Source organism: Eriocheir sinensis, chromosome 1, assembly GCF_024679095.1.
Source record: "Eriocheir sinensis breed Jianghai 21 chromosome 1, ASM2467909v1, whole genome shotgun sequence".
Lineage (NCBI taxonomy): Eukaryota > Metazoa > Arthropoda > Malacostraca > Decapoda > Varunidae > Eriocheir > Eriocheir sinensis.
The window spans coordinates 2,567,807-2,593,355 of record NC_066509.1 but is presented as its reverse complement, the minus strand read 5'-3'; the positions used below and the strand labels follow the sequence as shown (position 1 = coordinate 2,593,355).

The window sequence follows — 25,549 nt, the reverse complement described above, 5'->3', positions numbered from 1 at the left end:
ACCCAATCACATACATTTAACAAGGCTTTCGTAGGGGTTGTGGGCATTTCCATAGGTAGTTTTATGACCCTGGTGGTAGTTTGACAGTGTTTCCGCATTATGAACGTAAGGAAAAACTCTGGGGACGCGTGTTACCTCCGTTTTTGGCCTTCAGAAATGATTGATGTGAGAGAAAGAGGCGTCTAAAATTACCGAGCATAGTAAATTCATATCTCTCATTGGAAGTTAGCGAACAGTGCCAATCATTTCCATTTTTGAGTTATTATTGGCATCAAAGCATCACCACACTCCAACGAACACATAGAAAGGAATGATCATTATTTTAGTATTAGCCTACGTGTCCCCCCTACCCCATTCACATTCAAGGCTGATTAATTAACAGATGTGTATAGCCGCGCCTCGCAATATTATAAACTCCGTACGACCAGCTTCTTTTTTATCAATAAGAATAGAAAACTGCAAAAGATTGATGGGACTGCTTCTTAGTTATCCGTGGTAGTACTAGAATTAGAAGAGTACAGGATGCAGTGATAGTTTGCAGTGAAGGAATCAACAGCTGAGGTCGTTTAGGATAGTCTTGCAGGAGTCTGGGATCTTGAAGGAGTTGCAGGAGTCGTAACCTAAGACAGTGTCCAAGGAGTTTTATAATAGTACCCTTGGGTGTTTCCTATAGGAGTACACTGACAAAGAACACTCCTTAGACTCCCTCATGGTAAAGTTAGATGATTCAATGTAGCTGCGCGTGGCCTCAGTGCTCATCTCCGTCCCATTACTGAATAACAATAACCAATGAGTAAATTCAATAGTGTCTGGGATGGTTAATAATAAAAAAGTCACTTATTCTCTCTTTATTCATTCACGCTATATAATATATCTCGTCTCTTACACCAACAGTCAGGGTTATCAACAACACAGGGTAGAGTTGCAGGGACTTAACACTAGGGCACCTATGGAATGTATTAGACAGGTGAGGAACAATCTTGCGTGTGGCAATGAAGTTGAGTCTATAATGAATTGTTGAAACTGCTTTCGTCAATCAGTTTTCCAATAATTTTATTCACTGTTGAGAGAAGATAAATGTAGAAAGGGGCAAAGAACCGGGTAAGTTAGTTGTTATCAAATAAAGCTTTAAAACATTTACCAGAAAATATATAGATTTGCTGCAGGTTTCCTTCTGCAGACTGATGGACGCCAGTCTGTCCGCTCAAAAGTTCGCCAGGCTGAAGACAAACTTACGGTGCTTGCTGTAATATCCTACGCCACGCAACAACTACAGCAGGAGAATTATCATCTAAAAAAGAAAGAGAGTAAAGAAAATCTACTATTCCGAACCTTCATAAGCAGCTTATCTCAGTTCATACAGAATCAGTTTCAAATAATATCAATGATTGAAATTCCAGGAAATCCTTGGCTTTACATAGCATACATATATATTTGTGGTGCAGAAACGCTTCTCATTTGCATAAAATTAAAAAGAAAAAAATAGAAATAATAAACAACATTTCATTAATGTAAAGTTTATTATGAGTACTACTGTGTTGACTAGTGGACTTGGAGCGCGCGCGCGCGTGTAAGGCAATTCAAGGACAGTAATCCTTTCTAACTAATGTTATGACCTGTGAACCAGTATGAACACACTGCTGGCCGAACACTTGGTGTATCGGGTCACTCACTGGTCGCTAGATTTACATTCGGCTTTGAATAATTCGTCTTCACGCCAATATGCGAAAATCATCTGTTAATATATTTTCAACGGTTAGGCCTGTAATTACACCAGGGAAGTCTGTTCTAGGTGAACTATATTGATTTTTTTTTAAATATCCGTGTTGAGTGATTGTGTCTATTGCGTTTGTTTCTTGTAAGCTCCGGCGCGGTAACATGAATTGCCTTTTTGGTGATATATATAGTATTTCTCGTGTATGTACAGATATTGACAAATAGATATTTACCTATGAATGAATGAACAAATGAATAAATACATAAATAAATAAATAGATAAATATATATACGTCTATATTATCTTTGGATATGCTATAGTATCTTTATTTCAGATCAAGAGATGAGGCGCTCAGAGCACGTCGCCAGCAGGAGCTACAGGCTGGAGCGCCCCCCCTCCCCCCGCCCACCGGGACTCGTGGATGTGTTGCGGGGGGAGGCAGACCACAGATAAAAAAAAAGTCTTTGCTGGTACACAGGCCGAGGCACTATACTGAGCAACGCCGCCACAGCATCTTGAAAGCGTATATATATTTTTACAGCCATAATCCCAGTCTTACACAAACCTTTGACTTATATTGAAGTTATGTATACACTCATTCAATATTTTTGTTTCTATATCATCGGTCTTTATGCTGAGTGGATGTCTTTTTTATAACATTTGTAGATTTTAATTTTTTTTGCGACTTGCCGGAACATTTTTCTGTAACTAATTATTATACTTTTTTTCTTTCTTACATCTTGTTTACACAGTCGTCTTGATGCCATTGTCATTCTGTTTACACTGTCATCTTGTTTTCATTGTCATCTTGTTTACATATGATACTCGGAGCCATAGCCATTAGGTCCGTCCCTCTTCAACTGCCTCCTCCTGATCGTGTCCGTCGGGGCGTAGTTGGTTTTCCTGAGCATCTGCCGGAAGTTGAAGGGACCCACGCTTTCGTCATCGTTATTTTCGTTTCCGCCCTGGTTGCCGTGGGTGGGGGGCGGAGGAGCCTTCTTGTTGGTAGGGTTGGAACGGAGCATCTGGCGAAGGTCGGACGCCGCCTGCATGTTCGTGGTGGGCGAGGAACCGCGCCCTTTGCTGCCGGGGAGAAGAACCAAGTAACGTCAGGTAAAGGACAGGTAAAGAGGGGAGAAAGTAGATCGAGTATAGTGCTAAGGGATGGTGAGGTAGTGTAGAAATAAAAGGAAAAGTACATCGGGTAGAGGTAGAGGATATAGGGAGAAATGGAGCTTGATATTACTAAGGAAGAGAGGTTAAGGGGTAATGAGGGTGATGTAGGAGTGACAGGAAGAACATAAAGAGTGGATAAGGAGGTGGAGAGAGTTATAGAGGGAGTTGGGTACTGCTAAATAAACCGAGGTGGCTTAGAAGTGAAAAGAAAAGAACATACAGAGTAGTAATATAACTTGTAGCCAATATATGTTTTTGTCTCCTCAGGTTCCGATCTCTCTCTCTCTCTCTCTCTCTCTCTCTCTCTCTCTCTCTGTACTGCCTGGGGGTTGAGATGACATGCTCCTCCCTTCTCCTTCGTTGTTTACTTGCAACAATAAACTATCAATCAATCAATCTCTCTCTCTCTCTCTCTCTCTCTCTCTCTCTCTCTCTCTCTCTCACCTCCACTCCGGGGGCGGAACACCAGCGCCAAGAGCCACCGCGCCCTTCCACTGTTTCAGGTTATCGTGGCTACGCTCCTCGTTCACCTTGCTCTGCGTCTTGAGGCCCTCACGCACCCTCCGCACCTTCTCTTCCCTGAGGTCCACCTTCACGCCCGCTTCGTCCGCCGCCCTGGAGAAGGAAGTGGGAGGGTGAGATGGGGGAGGTGGATGTATGGGATATAATTGTGTGAAGAGATCTATAGCGAGTGCTGTGAGTGTGTTATCAAATCAAGTGAGGAGTCTTGTATATAAAAGGATTTGTTTCTGATGCACAACAAAAGGAGTTCGTGGCGTTCAGAATAAAGCAAGATATATATACAAAGCAAGCATTCAGTAGCTCGGTACGCAACATAACCTCAGAGTGCGCACAAAAAGCCCGAAGAACTGATAGCATTTCTTATTAATTGCATGGGTATAACAAGGCTGTCAATCCACACTATGGCACCTCTAATGACCACCAGCCAATCCCAGGCCACATTATAGAAAGTGTCACTTCTCTCTCTAGACACAGTTGATGGCTATTCTACCCTCACTTCAATGCATATTAGCAAAGTTAGAAAAGGTAGGCTATTTGGTGCAGGGTTGACCATAGCGCACGCAAAATCTAATTATTATGATATAAGAAAAAAGTATAGTGAGGGAAAGCGATTCATTGCTGTGTAAATGCTTGTATGAGACGGCCTTGTGTGTGTGTGTGTGTGTGTGTGTGTGTGTGTGTGTGTGTTCGGTTCTCAAACGTCTCGGCTCGTCCCATAATCTATCAAAGGACAAATAACGTTTCTACCGTCGCCAGCGCAATGATAAAATGATGTAAAACGCTAGTAAGATTAATAACAATGCCAAAAATCTCAAATAAGAGGCAAAAGTACCGTAGAAAAAGAAACAGCCAGTGATCGTTCTCGCCTCCTTCAGTTCCCGCCAACTCCAAATTGTAAACACACCATTACGGATTTCCTATTTTCCCTACTTTTCACTAATTCTACGCATTGCCATGGATTACAGTGATAGTGACGATGATGTTCAGGCTTCCAAGATTACCAGGATGATAAAAAAAGGAAGCCTGAACGATGAAAACAGGCCGTAGACAAGCAAACGAGAGTGGTCACCCGCAAACTTCATATTCTGTATAACTAGACACCATTACGGATTTGCTGTTTTCCTTACCTTTTCGCTAATTCTACGCATTGCCATGGATTACAGTGATAGTGACGATGATATTCAGGCTTCCAAGATTACCAGGAAGAGAAGAAAGGAAGCCTGAACGATGAAAACAGGCCGTAGACAAGCAAACGAGAGTGGTCACCCGCAAACACCATCACGAATTTGCTGTTTTTCTTACTTTTCGCCGTTTCTACGCCTTGACATGGATTCCAGTGATAGTGACGATGATATTCAGGCTTCCAAGATTACCAGGAAGATAAAAAAGGAAGCCTGAACGATGAAAACAGGCCGTAGACAAGCAAACGAGAGTGGTCACCCGCAAACTCCATATTGTAAACACCATCATGAATTTGCTGTTTTTCTTACTTTCCATCGTTTCTACGTATTGCCATAGATTACAGTGATAGTGACGATGATATTCAGGCTTCCAAGATTACCAGGAAGAGAAGAAAGGAGCCCTGAACGATGAAAACAGGCCGTAGACTAGCAAACGAGAGTGGTCACCCGCAAACACCATCACGAATTTGCTGTTTTTCTTACTTTTCGCCGTTTCTACGCCTTGACATGGATTCCAGTGATAGTGACGATGATATTCAGGCTTCCAAGATTACCAGGAAGAGAAAAAAGGAAGCCTAAACGATGAAAACTGGCTGTAGACAAGCAAACAAGAAAAAAGTGATTCTGTATAACCACACCATTACGGATTTGATGTTTTCCTTAATTTTTCGCTATTTCTTCGCCTTGACATGGATTCCAGTGACCATGGCAGTGAGATTCAAGCTTCGAAGATTACCAGGAAGAGAAAAGGAGCCCTGAACGATTAAAAGCGGGCCGTAGATAAGCAGACGAGGGCAGAAAGTGAGGTGAGGGCAAGGACATTGATTTTTCCGCGTGCTCAGTGCATTAATCCGTGTGGCAAAGATTGGTATTATTAACGCGCCGATATCTCGTTTCCTAATTAACCTACTGCCTCCCGGAAATCATTAAAAGAGTGTAGAGATCAAAGTGACTGTGAAAATAGCCCATGAGCCGTGTCCTTTGATGTAAAAAAAAAAAAAAAAAAAAACCTCCTCTTGGCGCAGCGCGAGGCATATGACATTTATTTGACTTGACATACCCATCCGAACTAAAAATCTAACCTAATTTGCGTGTTCAGTGACGGCCAAGTGTTTTATTATAGATTTTGTGTACATGGTGACGGTGAAAAGTGTTGTGACTGTATTGTAATGTGTGCAGCTTCTTCATTTACGTTCGTGGCATATGAGAGCAACGCTTGTACACGGAAAAAAAGATTGCATTGTGACGGTGACGGTGAAAAGTGTTCTGAGTGTACTGTGTCGTGTGTTGCTTCTTCCTTCACGTTTATGGCATTGAAGAGCAACGATTACACACGAAAAGCTAAGAAGAATGTCCTGTACTCGGCCTGCGCGGTGTGGACCCGACATGCCAGGCTACCAGCAGGCACGCCATCTTGAAGGGGTAAGTGTTCCCAGTAGATTTTTCGCTTTTCGTGGACCATTTCCTTTTCAATCATGATGTATTTTTTTATTTTGAGCGGGGAAGGAAATGGTTCATGCTGTAGATTTGGTATATAACCTTGGTGAATTTTTGTTATATTTATTTACCATTGCGCAAATTTGGAATGCAAAATTATGCGATTATTTTTACTCGCCAGCATTTGATTTTCCCTAATATTTGAGATCTTCTGGGCTATAAAACTATATGGAGTAGAAACATGTGTGGGGCATCACGTCAAAGGAATCCTAAACTTTTAAAATCATTGCTGAATGGAACTCTTCATCAGCTGTTATTTGGAGTGCACATAAACCACTTGCAACCCCCCATCCCTCCCCCTAAGTCAACACCCCCTACATCCCGTCGTCGAGAAGCGGTGTGAGTCATGAAGGCACCCATTGAGGAAGCATTGCTGTAGTAGCCTATTTTATGTCACGTGTAGCAGCTGCAGGGTCTTCCATAGTGTGGTAAGAGGAGGCAAGGCGGAGCAGGCACATTTAAGGTCTACGGCTCTGGCTGAGTTAGTGGCTTGGCATGGCGAGGCGAGTGAGAGAGAAAGATAGATAGAGATAGCAAGAGAAATAAACGAAAATGGAATGGAAAATAAATATTAGAGTATGAATGGGGTTGAAGTGGAGAGGAACTTGGGATGAAGGAATAAGAATAAAGGAGATAAACATGAAAAAAATCCCAGTAGATTATGGATGAGACATAAGTAGAGAGGACATAGGGAAGAAGGATAAAAAAATAAAGGAGAAAGGATGAAAAATGAAATTAAGGTGACTGGGATAAAAGTAGATAGTAGTAGTAGTAGTAGTAGTAGTAGGAGGAGGAGGAGGAGGAGGAGGAGGAGGAGGAAGCTGTGTGCCAGTAGTAAAAAAGTTATTAATTATAGAACAAATTTGTTATATAAAGATAATTATGAGAGGCAGGATAGGAGAGACACTGAAAAGAGAGAAGAACGGATAACAAATGTAAGGAAACAATGGGAAGGAAATGAACAGAAAAAAGAAAAGAACAGAAATATAGAAAAAGTGGAAAAAATTTGGAAAAAAAGGATGCTGGAAAAGAATGCTGAGCTGAGCCAAATAGAATAAAACAGGCGAAACAAAACACATAGACATTCAATAAAACAGAAATAAACAAAAATAAAACAAGCAAAAGGCGAATAACTAGCTTGCTGTACTTTATGTATTAAAAAAAAAAAAAGTAAACACCTACCAGCGGGGCGTGGGGAGGGACACACACACACACACACACACACAGACACACACACACGTCACACACACACACTGACCTCCGTCGACTGCTGACCTGGGTGACCTTCGCTGCGAGAGGGGCGTCCCAGGGAGTGTCTGGGTTATAGTCCGGCGTGGGGCTAGTGCCGAGAGAGAGAGAGAGAGAGAGAGAGAGAGAGAGAGAGAGAGAGAGAGAGAGAGAGAGAGAGAGAGAGAGAGAGAGACGGTCAGTAAGGAATATGAGTGGATATGATCAAAGAAAATAGCGGATAGATAGGGTACATGCATGACGAAGAGAGAGAGAGAGAGAGAGAGAGAGAGAGAGAGAGAGAGAGAGAGAGAGAGAGAGAGAGAGAGAGAGAGAGAGAGAGAGAGAGAGCAAATGATGACAAGGGAGAGAAAGGGAGGGATGAGAATATTATGATGAAATGATGCCACGCTCACTATGATTATATGTGCGTCGGAGGGACAAAACACTAAAAGCACCCCTTCCTAAATTATCAGAAGCGGGAGAAAGAAGGTGAAAAGGAACCACACGAAATATATTGCCTGAAACAGCATAGATAAGGGGAAGTTTTGTAAGAGTCTGGAAATTAAAGACAAAAATATAGAGGGAAAATAAAATAGAGTCGATATGTAGCGACTATACTAATTAATGAAAGAAAAAAATAATAACAATAATATATAAATAAAAGTAAGCTGTTGGTTGTTGTCCCTTTTATTCTCTCTCTCTCTCTCTCTCTCTCTCTCTCTCTCTCTCTCTCTCTCTCTCTCTCTCATCACTTTTCTTCCTCCCCACATCTCCCTCCCTCCCTCTTCCTCCATTTCCTTTCCCTTTTTTTATCTCCCTTCTCCTTCTCCTCCTCTCACTCCTTCCCTTAATCCCTATCATCCTTTTCCTCACCCTAATTAACGGTATTTAATTTTTTCCCTCTCAGTTTATCCTTTTCTCCTTCTCTTTTTCACCTCATCTTCCTCTTCGTCCTCCTACCATTGTTGTAGGTATCTCCCTCCTCCTCCTCCTCCTCTTCCTTACCTCCTCATCTCCTCCTGCAGGAAGTCGTAGTAGTCAGACACTTTGTTATCCGTGGAGGTGATCTTGATGAAGGGCCGCGTGTTGCCACCCCCGCCGCCGCTGGTCTGATCGAGGGAGGGAGGGAAGGACAAGCGTTTAGAAAGTTTATAAAGAAAGGACCATATTCTTATCTTTAACATTTCGGGGTCCAATCACTCCATTTGACAAGGCTTTCGTAGGTCAGGTTAGGTTTGGTTAGATTAGGCTAGGTTAGGTTAAGTTTGGTTAAGTTTGGTTCGGTTAGGTTAGGTTAGGTTAGGTTAAGTTTGGTTAGGTTTGGTTAGGTTAGGTTTAGTTAGGTTAGGTTCGGTTAGGTTAGGTTATGTTAAGTTAGGTTAGGTTTGGTTAGGTTAGGTTAAGTTTGGTTAGGTTTGGTTAGGTTATGTTTAGTTAGGTTAGGTTCGGTTAGGTTAGGTTAGGTTAGGTTCGGGTAGGTTAGGTTAGGTTAGGTTAGGTTAGGTTCGGTTAGGTTAGGTTAGGTTAGGTTAGGTTCGGTTAGGTTAGGTTAGGCCGAAATGGAGATCACTTGAGTTCTGATGAGTGTGTTTTGAGGCTCAAGGCACAGAAGAAGGGCCAAACTACCACCGGGGTCATTAAACTACCCATCGAAACGCCCCAAACTCCTACGAAAACCTTGTCAAATGTGTGTTCTTGGGATATACGAAAACTTTAGGACCGTGGACTGTATCATGCGCCAAGGGGTTACTGAAGCAAATCCAATCCCATCTTACCGGGGCTGCAGGCGCTTTCTTCCGCTGCTCCTGTATCGCCAAGGGTATGTTGTCGAAGCCCTTGGGTCGGTGGTAGCTGCTGTCAGGCTTCCGCACCTCCTCCAGGCGAATCCCGGCCTTGTGTTTACGCAGGAACTTGTGGGTGTCTTGGTTGCTCATGTGAACCTGGGCGGGAAGGGAAGGGAAGGTAGGAAGGTGAGTCGATAGTTTTTTTCTTTTTTTTTACAGATAAGGAGACAGTTCAAGGGCGTAAATAAAAAAAAAAAAAAAGCCCCGCTACTCACTGCTCCCGAACAGAGGTCAAAGGAGTGTCCAAAACGAGAGGTCAATTTTGGGAGGAGAGGTGTCCTGATAGGTAGATGTAGGAATGTATTTTTTAGTATTATTATTTTATTTACAGAGTCGGAGGTGGCTTATTAAGGGTATAGAACATGAGGAAACAAACAAGCAAACAAACAAGAATAAAAGAAAGCTTGAGAGATTAAGGAATGTTGTATGTACGTGATTTGTGTATTAGTACGTGTATGAGAGAGAGAGAGAGAGAGAGAGAGAGAGAGAGAGAGAGAGAGAGAGAGAGAGAGAGAGAGAGAGAGAGAGAGAGAGGAACAATTGGTTATGTATGGGGAAAGAAGAGAGAGTAAGAAAGGAGTAAGAGAGTAAGAAAGAGTAAAAAAAGGAACTAGATAGGTTTGTATAGGAAAAGGAGAGAGAGAGAGAGAGAGAGAGAGAGAGAGAGAGAGAGAGAGAGAGAGAGAGAGAGAGAGAGAACCAGTGGTACCAACCTGCTGTGAAAACATAATCAAGTCTGTCATTCGTTTGCTGTTGGTGTACCGCCCAACATCCTTCCCTCCTCCTCCTCCTCCTCGTTGCTGGTGCCCTCCTCCTCCTCCTCCTCCACCTCCACTCGCCGGGTCCTTCTTCTTCTTGTACCTCCCCCAGAACTTCTGAATGATCATGGCGGCCTCGTCGGGGGAGAGTCCCTCCGCCTGGGGGAAGAAAATGGGGAAGGGGGGATTTTTTTTTAGTGACGGAGGCGAAAAATAGATAAAAAAATGAAAGTGAAAAAAGAAAAGAAATGTATAAGGCCTATTAGTGTGTTGTTGTTGTTGTTGTTATTATTATTATTATTATTATTATTATTATTATTATTATTATTATTATTATTATTATTATTATTATTATTATTATTATTATTATTATTATTATTATTATTATTATTATTATTATTATTGTTGTTATTCTTATTTTTCATCTTGTTATTCTTCCCTCAGTTCTCCTCCTCCTCCTCCTCCTCCTTCTACTCCTCCTCCTACTCCTCCTCCTCCTCCTCATATCTATCTGTTCTTCCAATGTATCTATGCATTCCTCCTCTTCCTCCTCCTCCTTCACCCCTCCGTCAGCCCCTCCGTCACCGCCTCCTGCAGCCTACCTGAAGGGCCTTGGACGCCTCATCCGCGTTGTCGAGGTGCTTCTCCACCACCTTGCTGAGCCGCTCCTCCAGAAGGGGCCCCCACTCCTGCCGGGCGCGGTGACCCCTGTAGTCTGTGGGGCAGGGGGGAGGGGGAGGGAGAGAGGGAGGGAGGGAGAAGGAGAGGTAGAGAGAGAGAGAGAGAGAGAGAGAGAGAGAGAGAGAGAGAGAGAGAGAGAGAGAGAGAGAGAGAGAGAGAGAGAGAGAGAGAGAGAGAGAGAGAGAGAGAGAGAGAGATCAAAAGAAATGATTAGTGAAACACGAAACTCATCTATGTGAATATCTTGTCATTTTCAAACACACAAAAAAATTAAAACTAGATAAACAATAGCAAATCATTAGAAGAGATACCATAAGTAAATATCAAGCTTATTACTAAAATATTAACATTCATACGCAAGGTGTTCATCTTTACATCATCTTCAACAGGCTGTTAATTAGTGCTGTTACGATGAAGAAGAAGCCAGGAAGGAGGAAGAGTAACAGCGCCCTGACGTGGTATACCAACCACAATAAGTTACGGGTTGATTATGCAAAATATACTAAATAGCTTTTTAAGGAGAGGCTGCAATGGAAGGAAATGGGGATGAGCGTTTAATAGGGAACTCGAGCGAGGTAGCATAACATTGTGGGTGGGGATGAGTTCGAGCGCCCCTAAGAAAAGATTATAAACTGTCGTAGGCTAATGCAACGTTTAATGCGGCTGTAATCGGGAAATGTGGCACTGAGGGAGTACATTAGTTTTTGCCTAGAGATAACTGAACAATGCCGTATAGGGTTCCTCATTAAAGATCTCTTCTATTTACGATGATCCATTTTAGATCACTGATCTGGTCGCAGAGCCCTTGTTCTATTTACGACTGAGATTTGGGTTCTCGTGATCTGGGTGATCCGGATCATGGTCCGCCTGGTCAAGTTCAGAAGGTGGGCTGCAGCAGACGACACCCACAGGCCAGCTGCCACGCTGCTGGCCACAGGGACAGGACCTGACGATCTGCCTCAGGCGTTCTCTTTTTGCAGAACGAATCCAGATCAGATCAATGATCTAGAACTGATCAGGGTCGTAAATAGAAGAGGTCTTATCACCGAGCTTTCAGTAGGGTTTCCAATAGGCCAATTAACGGGGTCACAAATAGCTGAGGGTCTCCAGCAGGCCATTAACGGGGTCGTAACCAGCTGAGGGTGTCCTGACGGACCGTCTTACAGGCCTGGATAATGATGGCCGCCTCCTCCCGCGTGAGCGCCGAGCCCTTGCTGTCCTGGGAGGCCTGGCGCACCTTGCCCCACCCCTTCTCCTTCTTCCCCTTCTCCTTCTCCTTCTCCTTGCCCTTCTTCGCATCCTTCCCCTTCTTCGCATCCTTCCCCTTCTTCCCTCCGTCGCCCTTGTCGATGGAGCTCTGCACGCCCAGGGCCCCCATCATCTTGGCCTTCATCCACTGCTGACCTGAACACAGAGGGCAAAGGGCGTCTCCAAGGGCACCTGTGTTTCACCTGTTTCTTCTCTCATTTAGGAACACCTTTTATTCTTCTTCTTGATACAGAGAGTGTCGGAAGAGAACGAACAGGAGGAAAAGGAGATGTGGAGTGTAGGAGGGAAAGGAAGATAGGCGTGGCAGTGCGAGTGGTGATGAGCCGAGGCTGTGGTGGTGGTGGTGGTGGTGGTGGTGAGGCGAGGCTGTGGTAATGGTGGTGCAGGTGGTGGTGAAAGCTGTATATGGCGGTGCTGGTGATGAAGGTGGCGTACTAATCATCCTGTTGTCGTCACTGATATTAGTTCTTGTCATTATTTTTATTTATTGATGTTATTGATAGTAAAGGAATTGTTAGTGTATTCTTTTTATTGTTATTATTTACTGCTGTTGTTATTGATAGTAAAGGAATTGTTAGTGTATTCTTTTTATTGTTATTATTTACTGCTGTTGTTATTGATAGTAAAGGAATTGTTAGTGTATTCTTTTTATTGTTATTATTTACTGCTGTTGTTATTGATAGTAAAGGAATTGTTAGTGTATTCTTTTATTGTTATTATTTACTGCTGTTGTTATTGATAGTAAAGGAATTGTTAGTGTATTCTTTTATTGTTATTATTTACTGCTGTTGTTTTTGATAGTAAAGGAATTGTTAGTGTATTCTTTTATTGTTATTATTTACTGCTGTTGTTATTGATAGTTGAGGGATTGTTTGTATAGTATTAGTAAAGTAGTATTAGTGTGTTCACGTGCATACAGGCGGCTCAGTGTGCGGGAAGCGAAGAGAAAGACAAGTAGAATATAATTAAATGGTTAAAATGAAGATTATTTGTGTTAGAACCAAAATTAAAGTACTAGATCTCTCTCTCTCTCTCTCTCTCTCTCTCTCTCTCTCTCTCTCTCTCTCTCTCTCCTTCCTTCCTCCCTTCCTCCCTCCTCCCCCCTCCTTCCCTCCCTCCCTTTACCTGAGTCTTGTCGTTCCAGCTTCTTGCCCCCGGGTGGGAGGGGGGCGGGGCCCTTGGGAGGGGGCGGCACCACCCCCTTCTTGCCGGCCCCCTTCTTGATGACCTCGTCTTGAACCCTCTTACGGCTGATCCAACCCCTTGTGTACCTGCAGATAGATAGATAGATTGAAAGAGATAGATAGAGTGAGTGAGACAGAATCATTATGAATTATTATTACGAACTATTTTTTATTATTTAACTAGATTCAGAAAAGGGATAAAAGGTGACACAGTGCCCTTCTCCTGCTAAAGCTTATGAGATGCTGATATATGTGAAGAGATAATGTATGGGGATAGCGTACAGGGGAGGTGTATGTTCGTGCGTGTGTACTGGTAACATTTTTTATCTTACATCAGAGGACACGGCTCAAGGGCAATAAAAAGAGTACAAAAAAAAAAAGGCCCGCTACTCGCCGCTCCTATTAAAGATAAAAGCAAAGAGTAGCCAAAAGAGAGGTCAATTTCGGGGGGGGAGGAGGTGGCATAGAGGGGGACACCATGATACTAAAAAAATATATATCATTATTTTAGAAGGTTAGAAAGGAGCCCGACTCTTCGCTCTTGTCCCTGCGCAATGGATAGCAGAGAATAAAGTGTGCTAAGTGTGAAGTCCCCTGTCGCTCACCTCTGCAGCGTGAGGACGGATCGCGCGAGGGCCCACTTCTCCTTCTGGAAGCGGATACGTGCCAGCCACCGCCTCACGCATGCCTGGACCTGGATCACACGGCGGATCTGTGGGCAGGGGAGGTTAGGTTAGGTTAGGGCAGGTTAGGGTAGGGGAAGGTTAGGTTAGGTTAGGTTAGGTTAGGTTAGGTTAGGTTAGGTTAGGTTAGGGTAGGGGAAGGTTAGGTTAGGTTAGGTTAGGTTAGGGTAGGGGAAAGTTAGGATAGGTTAGGTTAGGTTAGGGTAGGGGAAGGTTAGGTTAGGTTAGGTTAGGTTAGGTTAGGGCAGGTTAGGTCAGGGTAGGGTAGGGTGGGGGAAGGTTAGGTTAGGTTAGGTTAGGTTAGGTTAGGTTAGGTTAGGTTAGGTTAGAGTAGGGCAGGATAGGGGAAGGTTAGGTTAGGGAAAGGTTAGGTTAGGTTAGGTTAGGTTAGGGCAGGTTAGGGAAGGTTAGGTTAGGTTAGGTTAGGGTAGGACAGGATAGGGGAAGGTTAGGTTAGGTAAGGTAAGGTTCGGTTAGGTTAGGTTAGGGCAGGTTAGGGCAGGTCAGGGTAGGGTAGGGTAGGGGAAGGTTAGGTTAGGTTAGGTTAGATTAGGTTAAGGTTCGATTGGGTAGGGCAGGGGAAGGTTTAATTGAGTCAGAGGTTTTTATTCGTGGATTTGTCTTGTATTACCTCGTATTATGAAAGTGTAGCATTTTGTATGTTGTTTTTATTTTTGTTTATTTTACCTGTTTATTCGTCAATTTTCCTTGTATTCTTTCATTCACTTCATTGTCGTCATTCTGGTATTGCATTTGTTTACGTATCGGGAATTATTATATTCAACTTTCTCTCTCTTCCTCTATTTTTCCTCTATCTCTAACGTCCTCCTCCATCTCTCTTTCTCTCTCTCTCTAACGTCCTCCTCCATCTCTCTTTCTCTCTCTCTCTAACGTCCTCCTCCATCTCTCTCTCTCTCTCTCTCTCTCTCTCTCTCTCTCTCTCTCTCTCTCTCCCCTTCACCAATTTCTCTTACTATTTCCATTTGTATATATATGACACATTCGCCAGCTATCTCTCCCCTTTTTCCCTCATTTCCCACCAACCGTAACCTCCCCCTTGACTTCCCCCACTCCTTGCACCTCCTCACCTGTTTCTCGTACATCTTGGTGAGGTACTCGACGTGGTAATACTTGAGGAACACCTTGGTTTTGCCCAGCGCCCAGCCGTCCATCTTGAGGCGGAGCAGAAGCAGGCGGCAGTTCTCCTTCGACGCCGTGACCCGCTCGTCGAAGTTGAAGGCCAGGAAGCAGTACCTGAAGAAGAGGAGGAGGAGGAGGAGGAGGAAAGAAGTGTTAGTGTTTTGTTGTCGAGAAGTGAGGTATTTCTTTCTCCTCTACTCGATTCTTCTTTCATTACATTTATATTTTTTGTTAACTTCCTCTTCTTTCCATCTTCTATCTCTCTTTCTCTCTCTCACTCTCTCTGTTCCTTTATCCTTTCTTTATCTTCTTGGTCCCTTCTCTTCTCCTTCCCTTCCTCCTTTCTTTTACCTCTTCTCTGTCCTTTTCTCTCCCTTTCTCCTTTTTATCCCCTATCCTCCTTTCTCTTCTCCCTCTCTCCTTTAATTCCTTTCGTTTATCTTCTCCGTTCCTTTCTTCCCCCTCTCTCCTCTTTTCCTTTTCTTTATGTCATTCGCATCCTTCTCTCTCGCTTTCTCGTTTCTTTTATTTCCTCTCCATCCTTCTCTCTCCTCCTTTCTCCATTCTTCTCCTCCCCCTTTCTCCTTTCTTTCTATCTCTTCTTCCTTCTCTGTCTCTCCCTTTCTCCTTTCATCTCATCTCCATCCTTCTCCAACTTTCTCCTTTCTTTCTATCTCTGCTTCCTTCTCTCTGTCTCTCCCTTTCTCCTTTCATCTTCTCCATCCTCCTCCCCCTTTTCTTACCTCCTGAGAAAGTCGGCGAAGAGTATGCGGTGTGAGAATCCATGCTGCCTGATCCTCACCGTCTCCATCACCCCGGCGTAGCGGAGTTGTCGCTGCACCTGTGGGCGGGAAGGGACAGGTGTGAGATGAATTGAACCTGAACGAAATTGACCTCTCTTTTTGGACACTCCTTAGACTTTTATTCAGGAGCAGTAAGTATCGGGCTTTTTTTTTTATATATTTTTCTTTACGCCCTTGAACTGTCTCCTTAGCTTTAAAAAAAAAAGAAACCTTATCATCCTTATCATCGGGCTCGGGATATATCTTTTAATTTGACTTTTATCTCGCGTGGCGGAAGAAAATGGTGTTGGGAAGCTGTGAGGAGATTTAAACCGTTTTCTTCTTATTATTATCAAAGGTGTTGGTCGTCTTTGCTAACTCTTGGGGTCGAGATATACCTTTTAATTTGACTTTTATCTCGCGTGGGGGAAGAAAATTATGTTGAAAAGGTGTGAGGAGATTTAAACTGTTTTCTTCTTATTATTATCAAAGGTGTTGGTCGTCTTTGCTAACTCTTGGGGTCGAGATATACCTTTTAATTTGACTTTTATCTCGCGTGGGGGAAGAAAATTATGTTGAAAAGGTGTGAGGAGATTTAAACTGTTTTCTTCTTATTATTATCAAAGGTGTTGGTCGTCTTTGCTAACTGTTGGGGTCGAGATATACCTTTTAATTTGACTTTTATCTCGCGTGGGGGAAGAAAATTATGTTGAAAAGGTGTGAGGAGATTTAAACTGTTTTCTTCTTCTTATTATCAAAGGTGTTGGTCGTCTTTGCTAACTGTTGGGGTCGAGATATACCTCTCATATTTACTTTTTTTTATCTCTGGGGTTGGGAAGGGAAGGTGTGTGTGTGTGTGTGTGGGGGGGGGGTAAAGGTGTGAGGAAATTAACTTTTTTTTTTTTATTATTATCGAAGTTGTTCGTCGTTTTAGTTAACTGTTGGACTCAAGTTACCTTTTACTCTTCTAATCTTTTTTTCACAGATGCATGCAACTATGTCAGACTGAGCGATTATGCCTTTACGTATGGAGTTTACAAAGACAATACTAATAACAGTTGTACCCCTATGTGCATTATGAAAAGGCCTGGGTTTAGGTTGGGTTAAGTTAAGTTAGGTTAAGTTAGGTTAGGTTGGGTTAGGTTAGGTTGAACACAATTACGAAAAACTACTATAGCTATTAACAAAGGGGAGAGCTTATACAACATCCTCCTTCCTTCCTTTCCACTATTAACAAAGGGGAGAGCTTATACAACATCCTCCTTCCTTCCTTTCCAGTATTAACAAAGGGGAGAGCTTATACAACATCCTCCTTCCTTCCTTTCCACTATTAACAAAGGGGGGAGCTTATACAACATCCTCCTTCCTTCCTTTCCAGTATTAACAAAGGGGGGAGCTTATACAACATCCTCCTTCCTTCCTTTCCAGTATTAACAAAGGGGGGAGCTTATACAACATCCTCCTTCACTTCCTTTCCAGTATTAACAAAGGGGGGAGCTTATACAACATCCTCCTTCCTTCCTTTCCAGTATTAACAAAGGGGGGAGCTTATACAACATCCTCCTTCCTTCCTTTCCAGTATTAACAAAGGGGGGAGCTTATACAACATCCTCCTTCCTTCCTTTCCACTATTAACAAAGGGGGGAGCTTATACAACATCCTCCTTCCTTCCTTTCCAGTATTAACAAAGGGGGGAGCTTATACAACATCCTCCTTCCTTCCTTTCCAGTATTAACAAAGGGGGGAGCTTATACAACATCCTCCTTCCTTCCTTTCCAGTATTAACAAAGGGGGGAGCTTATACAACATCCTCCTTCCTTCCTTTCCAGTATTAACAAAGGGGGAGCTTATACAACATCCTCCTTCCTTCCTTTCCAGTATTAACAAAGGGAGAGCTTATACAACATCCTCCTTCCTTCCTTTCCAGTATTAACAAAGGGGGGAGCTTATACAACATCCTCCTTCAAACCTTTCCAGTATTAACAAAGGGTAGAGCTTATACAACATCCTCCTCCCTTCCTTTCCACTATTAACAAAGGGGGAACTTATACAACATCCTCCTTCCTTCCTTTCCAGTATTAACAAAGTGGAGCTTATACAACATCCTCCTCCTTCCTTTCCAGTATTAACAAAGGGGAGCTTATACAACATCCTCCTCCTTCCTTTCCAGTATTAACAAAGGGGGGAGCTTATACAACATCCTCCTTCCTTCCTTTCCAGTATTAACAAAGGGGGAGCTTATACAACATCCTCCTTCCTTCCTTTCCAGTATTAACAAAGGGGGGAGCTTATACAACATCCTCCTTCCTTCCTTTCCACTATTAACAAAGGGGGGAGCTTATACAACATCCTCCTTCCTTCCTTTCCACTATTAACAAAGGGGAGAGCTTATACAACATCCTCCTTCCTTCCTTTCCAGTATTAACAAAGGGAGAGCTTATACAACATCCTCCTTCCTTCCTTTCCACTATTAACAAAGGGGAGAGCTTATACAACATCCTCCTTCCTTCCTTTCCACTATTAACAAAGGGGGGAGCTTATACAACATCCTCCTTCCTTCCTTTCCAGTATTAACAAAGGGGGGAGCTTATACAACATCCTCCTTCCTTCCTTTCCACTATTAACAAAGGGGAGAGCTTATACAACATCCTCCTTCTCTTCCTTTCCACTATTAACAAAGGGGGGAGCTTATACAACATCCTCCTTCCTTCCTTTCCACTATTAACAAAGGGGAGAGCTTATACAACATTCTCCTTCACTTCTTTTCCAGTATTAACAAAGGGAGAGCTTATACAACATCCTCCTTCCTTCCTTTCCAGTATTAACAAAGGGGGAGCTTATACAACATCCTCCTTCTTTCCTTCACTCACCTTCTTCTTCTCAAAGTTGTTGGAGGTCTTGTCGTCGTTGGGCTTAATGCACCTGACGAAGTGTGGCGTGCCGTTCACCATCTTCTGCAGGAGATCCATGAGGGAGTAGCGGAAGTAGGTGGCCACCGTCTGCTGCGCCTTTGTCTGCGAGGCGAGGCCACGGCTGTCGTACTGCGTCTGGGGGTGAGGAAGAGGCGTCAGTGAAGGGGGCTATGGAGGATGAGGAGGAGGAGGAGGAGAAGGAAGATGCGTCTGGGGGTGAGGAAGGGGCGTCAGTGAGGTGGGGTATTGAGGAGGAGGAGGAGGAGGAGGAGAAGTAAAGGGAAGAGAGAGAAGGAAGAAAGAACATGAAAAGTGAGAAAAAGGAAGGAAAAGAACATGGAGGAGAGAGGAAAGAGAGATAGAGAGAGAGAGGAGAGAACAGGAAAGAGAAATGGAGAGAACGTATCAAGAAGGAGATAGAGGGGAGAGAAGGGAGCAGAGAACAGGAAGGAGAGATGGAGGAAAGAGGAAGGAGAGGGAGAGATAAACACACAGAAAGGTCGATGAAGAAAAGAGAAAGAAGAGATAGAGAGAGGAAAGGCGAGAACAAGAGAGAGAGAGAGAGAGAGAGAGAGAGAGAGAGAGAGAGAGAGAGAGAGAGAGAGAGAGAGAGAGAGAGAGAGAGAGAGAGAGAGAGAGAGAGAGCGAGAGAGAGAAAACCATAGAACAAGGAGTCTGGAAAATGAAGCGATATATATATACACTCTGAACCCTCGCCTACCTTGGTACTTCCGTGGGCTGACTTGGATCTATTGACGGTGTTTCTGGGTGACGTGCGCGGCGTGGCATAGTACAAGTTCCCCGTCTTGGTCAGCGGGCACTGGAAGAGGAACCTGGCCAAGGGAAAAACAGAGAGTTAGATTTAGATACAGAGACGTTGATTATGATTGAAGAACTTGTATACTAGAATGGAAGAAGAACCTTAACCTCTCTCTTTCCTGGGCAAGAGAGTGAGAGGTTGAGAGACATAGAGAGTTAGATTTAGACAGAGAGGCGTTGATTATGATTGAAGAACTTGCATACTAGAATGGAAGAAGAAACTTAACCTCTCTCTTTCCTGGGCAAGAGAGAAAGAGGTTGAGAGACATAGAGAGTTGGATTTACACACAGAGACGTTGATTATGATTGAAGAACTTGTATACTTGAATGGAAGAAGAACCTTGACCTCTCTCTTTCCTGGGCAAGAGAGAAAGAGGTTGAGAGACATAGAGAGTTAGATTTAGACACAGAGACGTTGATTATGATTGAAGAACTTGTATACTAGAATGGAAGAAGAACCTTAACCTCTCTCTTTCCTGGGCAAGAGAGAAAGAGGTTGAGAGACATAGAGAGTTAGATTTAGACACAGAGACGTTGATTATGATTGAAAGCTTGTATACTAGAATGGAAGAAGAACCTTAACCTCTCTCTTTCCTGGGCAAGAGAGTGAGAGGTTGAGAGACATAGAGAGTTAGATTTGGTTGAGAGACATAGAGAGTTAGATTTAGACACAGAGACGTTGATTATGATTGAAAGCTTGTATACTAGAATGGAAGAAGAACCTTAACCTCTCTCTTTCCTGGGCAAGAGAGTGAGAGGTTGAGAGACATAGAGAGTTAGATTTGGATACAAAGACGTTGATTATGATTGAAGAACTTGTATACTAGAATGGAAGAAGAACCTTAACCTCTCTCTTTCCTGGGCAAGAGAGTGAGAGGTTGAGAGACATAGAGAGTTAGATTTAGACACAGAGACGTTGATTATGATTGAAAGCTTGTATACTAGAATGGAAGAAGAACCTTAACCTCTCTCTTTCCTGGGCAAGAGAGAAAGAGGTTGAGAGACATAGAGAGTTAGATACGGACACAGAGAGATTGATTGTGATTGAAGACTTGTATACTATATAGTGGAAGAGGAACTTGGGTAGAACAGAGAGACAGGGGAAAGAGTTAGATGTTTACTCGTGGATATTGAAGACTTGTTAGTGATATTATTTTCATAGTGGGAGTTGTCTTGCTTTTAAAGGGGGATTTTATTTTGCGATTTTGTGAAGTTTGTCTGTGGTTAGATTTCCCTTCTTTTCCAGTTTCTTCTAATTTTTGTTCTTTAATTTTTCCTCTTATTTTTTTGTGTGTGTTCGAATCTTCCCTTCTCTGTTCTTCCTCCCTCTATGCTATCTCCTCCTCCTCTTCCTACTTCTCTCCTCTTCTCTCCTCATCCACTTCTCTCTACTTCTTCCTTCCTCCTCTTTACTGGTCATTCCCAAGTTGCTATCCTTCTCCTCTCTTCTCTCCTCCTCCTCTCCTCTCCTCTCCTCTCCTCTCCTCTCCTCTCCTCTCCTCCTTTCCCTCACCTTATGATATCGTGGGAGCTTTGGCGGAAGAGCTGGATCACTTCGGTCGGCAGGAAGTTCTTGTTCTTCTCGAGGAACTGGTGGGTATCGTACATAACCTTGCCCGCGAAGTGTCTCACCGTGAAGTCGAGACCCTGGGCTTTGGGCTTGATGTAGTACTGCGACTTGATGTTATTGTGGAACTTGTCTGGGGGGATAGTAAAGGAAGGAAAGTTAAGACAAGTTCGAGAATAGGATTTGGAGATGAAAGAGAGATGGAGGAGACGGAGAGGAAAGAGGTTTAAGAATAGGAAGGAGATGAAGGAGAGAGGAGAGATGGAGGAGACGGAGAGGAAAGAGGTTTAAGGATAGGAAGGAGATGAAGGAGAGAGGAGAGATGGAGGAGACGGAGAGGAAAGAGGTTTAAGGATAGGAAGGAGATGAAGGAGAGAGGAGAGATGGAGGAGACAGAGAGGAAAGAGGGGGAGAGAAAGGAGCCTTACCCCCCCTCCCATCCTTCCTTCCCTCCTTCCATTCCTTCCTAGTTCCCTTCTTCCCTTCCTCCAAGTTTAAGCCATTCTTCCTTCCTCCTTCCATTCCCTTCTTCCCTTCCTCCAAGTTTAAGAATAGGAAGGAGATGAAGGAGAGAGGAGAGATGGAGGAAACAGAAAGGGAAGAAGAGATGGAGGAAACAGAAAGGGAAGAGGGGGAGAGAGAGGTCAGTGTGAAGGATTAGCTGAGAAATAGATCTTGGTTCGTCCTCCTTGAAAAAAAAAGATCGATTCGCCATTCACCGTTCTCATAGCCTACCTAACCTAACACCCCCATATTAGCACTCACCCACGAGGGACTGGTCCGTGGCCTTGGGAAAGCGGCTCTCCTCATCCAGCAGCGCCAGCAGACCCATGGGCTTGGCCAAGAACATGTCCAGGACGGGTCTGTTGTCCGCGAATTCGATGATGTCCACCTGGGGAGATACAGGTGTGGGGGGATGAAGGGGTGATGATGGGGAGGTTATTTAAGACACTTATCCTCCCCTCCTCCCTGCCTCCCCTTCCATGGTCCCTCCTTTCTCCCTTCTCTTTCTTTTTCCTTTTCTCCCTCCCTTCCCTTCCTTTCTTCCCCCCTCTCAACCCCCTTACCTCAATCCCTTCAAACATGTATATACCTTTCCTCCCTTCCTCCTCCTCTTCCTTCCCCTTCTTCACCTCAATCCCCCTTCATTTCCTTGTTCCTCTCCTCCCTTTTCCCCTTCCTTCTTCCTTCCCTTCTTCCTCACTTCAGTCTCTTCCTCCCATCTTCCCTCCCTTCTTCTTTCCTTTCTCTCTCCTTCCCTTCCTACATGTTCAACTCCTCACCCCCTCCCTCTCTCCCTTCCTCCCTCCCTTACTCCTCATCCCATCCCTCCCCCTCACCTCAATCCCCTCCGACATGTACTCCTGCTGTTCCCACGTGAAGATGTGCTGGTTGAAGAAGTACTGGATCTGTTCGTTGGCAATATTGATGCACAGCTGTTCGAAGGAGTTGACCTCGAAGTTCTCAAAGCCGAAGATGTCCAGGAGACCCACGGCCAAGTTCTCGCCGCTGTTGGGAGAGACGAGAGATTGATGAAGGGAAGGGAGGATAGAAAGAGGGATGGAAGTGTGAAGGGACAGTAAGGGGATGTAGGGATGGAGAAAAAGGAAAGGACGAGAGCGGGGAAGAGGGGGTGGGAGTATTGGGGATAGAAACAGGGATGAAAGCCTGAAGGGACAGTAAGGGGATGTAGGGATGGAGAAAAAGGAAAGGACGAGAGCGGGGAAGAGGGGGTGGGAGTATTGGGGATAGAAACAGGGATGAAAGCCTGAAGGGACAGTAAGGGGATGTAGGGATGGAGAAAAAGTTAAATGAGGAGAGCGAAGAGAAATATGTTAATTAAGATAAGATAGAAATTGTGACTTGGGGTTATTATGCTAATGTTTTTTCTGTGTTACCTCTCCTCTTCCTCCCTTATCCCTCCCTTTCCCATACCTCCGTCCTTCCCTCTTACACTATCCATTTCTACAGAAGGAGGAAAATAAGTTGTTGATTTTTTCTTTTTACATCCTCATAGTAAACTTTCCTAACTTCTCTTTCTTACCCTTCACAAACCACACTCCCTTTCCTTTCTTTTCCTCTTTCCCTTCTCCCTCCCTCCTTGCTCCCTCTCTCTGAACTCCATAACTCTTGGGCTGGGATTACAAGACACTTTGCCATATCACCTCGGCTATTTCTAAAGGTCAAAAAGGGGATCAATCGGGCTCTAATGAGTGTTTCTTTAGGTTCATGGTACAGAAGAAGGGTCAGACTACCACCAGGGTCAGAAAACTACCCCTGGATATGCCCACAACTCCTACGAAAGTCTTGTCAAATATGTGTTCTTGGGCGGGGAAATGTCTCATCATACATCTCCTCTTCCTCTCCCTTCTCTTCTCTCTTCTCCTCTCTCCTCTCTGAAGTAGAATAGTAGCTTATTGATATTGCTTCCTTACATTTTACCTTCTTTACCTCCCTCATACCTCTCTTCTCTTCCCCACACTCCTCCCTCCTCCCTGTCCCCCACACTCACTAGACAATCCGGCAGAAGGAGAGGAGTCTGTTGATGTTGTTAACGATCCAATCAAAGAGGCGGCCGTACATCGCCTTGGCCATGGCGTCCCTCGTGCACACCGCCTCCTCCACCGTGTTGTTTCGTGTGATGATCTCCCCCTTCGTCACCACGCTGTTCGACGTCAGCGCCTCCGTCAGGTCAGCCGGGTCGATTCCCAGGAGCTCCGACACTGTTAGGGAGGAGGAGAATGAGGAGGGGGGTCAGGAGCAGGAGGAGGAGGAGGAGGAGGAGGTTAAGGGTTAGTGTTAGGGAGAGACGAAGGAGGTAGTGAGTTAAGGAGAAGAGGAGTAGTGAGAAGAGGGAGGAAGTGTTATGGGAGAGGAGGAGAGGGAAGGAGAGAAAAAGAGAAGAGAGGAGAGGAGGAAGAGGTCGAATATTAAGAAGAGGAGGAGGAGGAGGAGGAGAGAAGAGGAGTGAATGGATGAGGGAGTACAATGGAAGAGGAGAGAGAATATTAGAGGAGAGGAGAGAAGAGAGAGGAAAGAGGAGGAGGAGGAGGAGAGAAGAGTGAATGGATGAGGGAATGCAATGGAAGAGGAGAGAGAAGATTAGAGGAGAGGAGAGAAGAGAGAGGAAAGAGAGAAGAAGAGGAGGAGGAGATTGAGAGTTAGAGAATGGAGGAGAAAGAGGAGGAGGGGAGTGGGACAGAAGAGAGAGTAAATGAGGGAGTGGTAGGGGAGAGGAGGAGAGGAGAAGAAAAAGGAAGATGAGAGGAGAGAGATAAGAGAAGAAGAAGGAGGAGGAGGAGGAGAGTGAGAGTTAGAGAATGGAGGAGAAAGAAGAGAAGGAGGGGACAGAAGAGAGAGTAAATGAGGGAGTGGTAGGGGAGAGGAGGAGAGGAGAAGGAGAAGGAGGATGAGAGGAGAGAGATAAGAGAAGAAGGAGGAAGAGGAGGAGGAGACAGAGTTAGAGAATGGAGGAGAAAGAGGAGGAGGGGGCAGAAGAGAGGATAAATGAGGGAGTGGTAGGGGAGAGGAGGAGAGGAGAAGAAGAAGGAAGATGAGAGGAAAGAGAGAAGAGAAGAAGGAGGAGGAAGAGGAGGAGGAGACAGAGTTAGAGAATGGAGGAGAAAGAAGAGAAGGAGGGGACAGAAGAGAGAGTAAATGAGGGAGTGGTAGGGGAGAGGAGGAGAGGAGAAGGAGAAGGAAGATGAGAGGAAAGAGATAAGAGAAGAAGAAGGAGGAGGAGGAGGAGGAGGAAGAGTAAGTAAAGAAGGAACCAAACTCTATAACTATATTCGTGGTGACTTCGATGCTAAAAACTCCACCACATTTTACCTTGTAGTGACGAACGCCCCTAAGACCTCTTCCTACTCACCCACTTTGATCTGCTCGACGTTCTTCACCGCCGCCTGCTCCATGTTGTCCTTGTCGATGGTCTGGTAGAAGTCCACATCGCCCAGGTTGATCACGGCCGCCAGGATCCTATACACCGAATCTAGCTCGTCGTCACGGAAGCCCAGTGATTTGAACCCCTCCACCACCTTGTTGAACTGCTCCACATTGGCCTGAGGGTGGAGTAGAAGTGGTTAGGGTGATTAGAGGGGTGTTTTGAGGGTTGGGGTGGATGGGGAGAGGTTGGGTATGGTGTGAGGGTATAATGAGGGTGATTAGGGGGAGTTTCGAGGATTGGGGAGGCTAGGGAGGTGTGTAGCAAGGGGTGAAGGGTGATTAGAGGGGTGTTTTGAGGGTTGGGGTGGATGGGGAGAGGTTGGGTATGGTGTGAGGGTATAATGAGGGTGATTAGGGGGAGTTTTGAGCGTTGGGGAGGCTAAAGAGGTGTATAGCAAGGGGTGAAGGGTGATTAGAGGGGTGTTTTGAGGGGAGGGGGGGTGGGGAGAGAGATTGCTGGGGTGTAAGGAGTAGAAGAAGGATGGGAGGTAAGGGTTCTGGAGTTGTTGAGGCTTGGGGAGAATGGGGAGAGGTTGAGGGGATGTGTAAGGAGGAGGAGAAGAGAGTTATGGGTTGGGGAGAACGGGGAGAGATTGAAGGGATGTGTAAGGAGGAGGAGAAGAGAGTTATGGGTTGGGGAGA

At 44.5% G+C, this 25,549-nt stretch overlaps 1 protein-coding gene and 1 long non-coding RNA gene across 6 annotated transcripts in view; one reads left to right on the top strand and one right to left on the bottom strand.

Annotated features, from left to right (window-relative positions):
* Nucleotides 1-2,225: 2,225 nt before the first annotated feature.
* Nucleotides 2,226-25,549, bottom strand: part of LOC127004672 (myosin-IIIb-like) — a 67,370-nt gene continuing 44,046 nt past the window's right edge. For 3 of the 5 annotated variants that reach the window (XM_050872794.1, XM_050872845.1, XM_050872924.1), the window contains 19 exons: nucleotides 24,834-25,023; nucleotides 23,475-23,685; nucleotides 22,303-22,471; nucleotides 21,728-21,854; nucleotides 20,909-21,095; nucleotides 19,298-19,409; nucleotides 18,535-18,711; nucleotides 15,626-15,723; nucleotides 14,831-14,996; nucleotides 13,665-13,771; nucleotides 13,001-13,146; nucleotides 11,771-12,010; nucleotides 10,528-10,640; nucleotides 9,881-10,084; nucleotides 9,099-9,263; nucleotides 8,329-8,432; nucleotides 7,352-7,432; nucleotides 3,338-3,508; nucleotides 2,226-2,800 (listed from right to left, as the gene is read on the bottom strand). In XM_050872794.1, the coding sequence (XP_050728751.1) occupies nucleotides 2,530-2,800; nucleotides 3,338-3,508; nucleotides 7,352-7,432; nucleotides 8,329-8,432; nucleotides 9,099-9,263; nucleotides 9,881-10,084; nucleotides 10,528-10,640; nucleotides 11,771-12,010; nucleotides 13,001-13,146; nucleotides 13,665-13,771; nucleotides 14,831-14,996; nucleotides 15,626-15,723; nucleotides 18,535-18,711; nucleotides 19,298-19,409; nucleotides 20,909-21,095; nucleotides 21,728-21,854; nucleotides 22,303-22,471; nucleotides 23,475-23,685; nucleotides 24,834-25,023 (3,039 nt within the window). In that variant the 3' untranslated portion in view covers nucleotides 2,226-2,529. The remainder of the gene's footprint in view (nucleotides 2,801-3,337; nucleotides 3,509-7,351; nucleotides 7,433-8,328; nucleotides 8,433-9,098; nucleotides 9,264-9,880; nucleotides 10,085-10,527; nucleotides 10,641-11,770; nucleotides 12,011-13,000; nucleotides 13,147-13,664; nucleotides 13,772-14,830; nucleotides 14,997-15,625; nucleotides 15,724-18,534; nucleotides 18,712-19,297; nucleotides 19,410-20,908; nucleotides 21,096-21,727; nucleotides 21,855-22,302; nucleotides 22,472-23,474; nucleotides 23,686-24,833; nucleotides 25,024-25,549) is intronic. The other 2 variants (XM_050873005.1, XM_050873065.1) reach the window with 2 other exon arrangements.
* LOC127005409 (uncharacterized) overlaps nucleotides 5,018-25,549 on the top strand; it is an 88,958-nt gene continuing 68,426 nt past the window's right edge. Inside the window, exon 1 of the long non-coding RNA XR_007758581.1 lies at nucleotides 5,018-6,018. This is a non-coding gene — a long non-coding RNA (uncharacterized LOC127005409). The remainder of the gene's footprint in view (nucleotides 6,019-25,549) is intronic.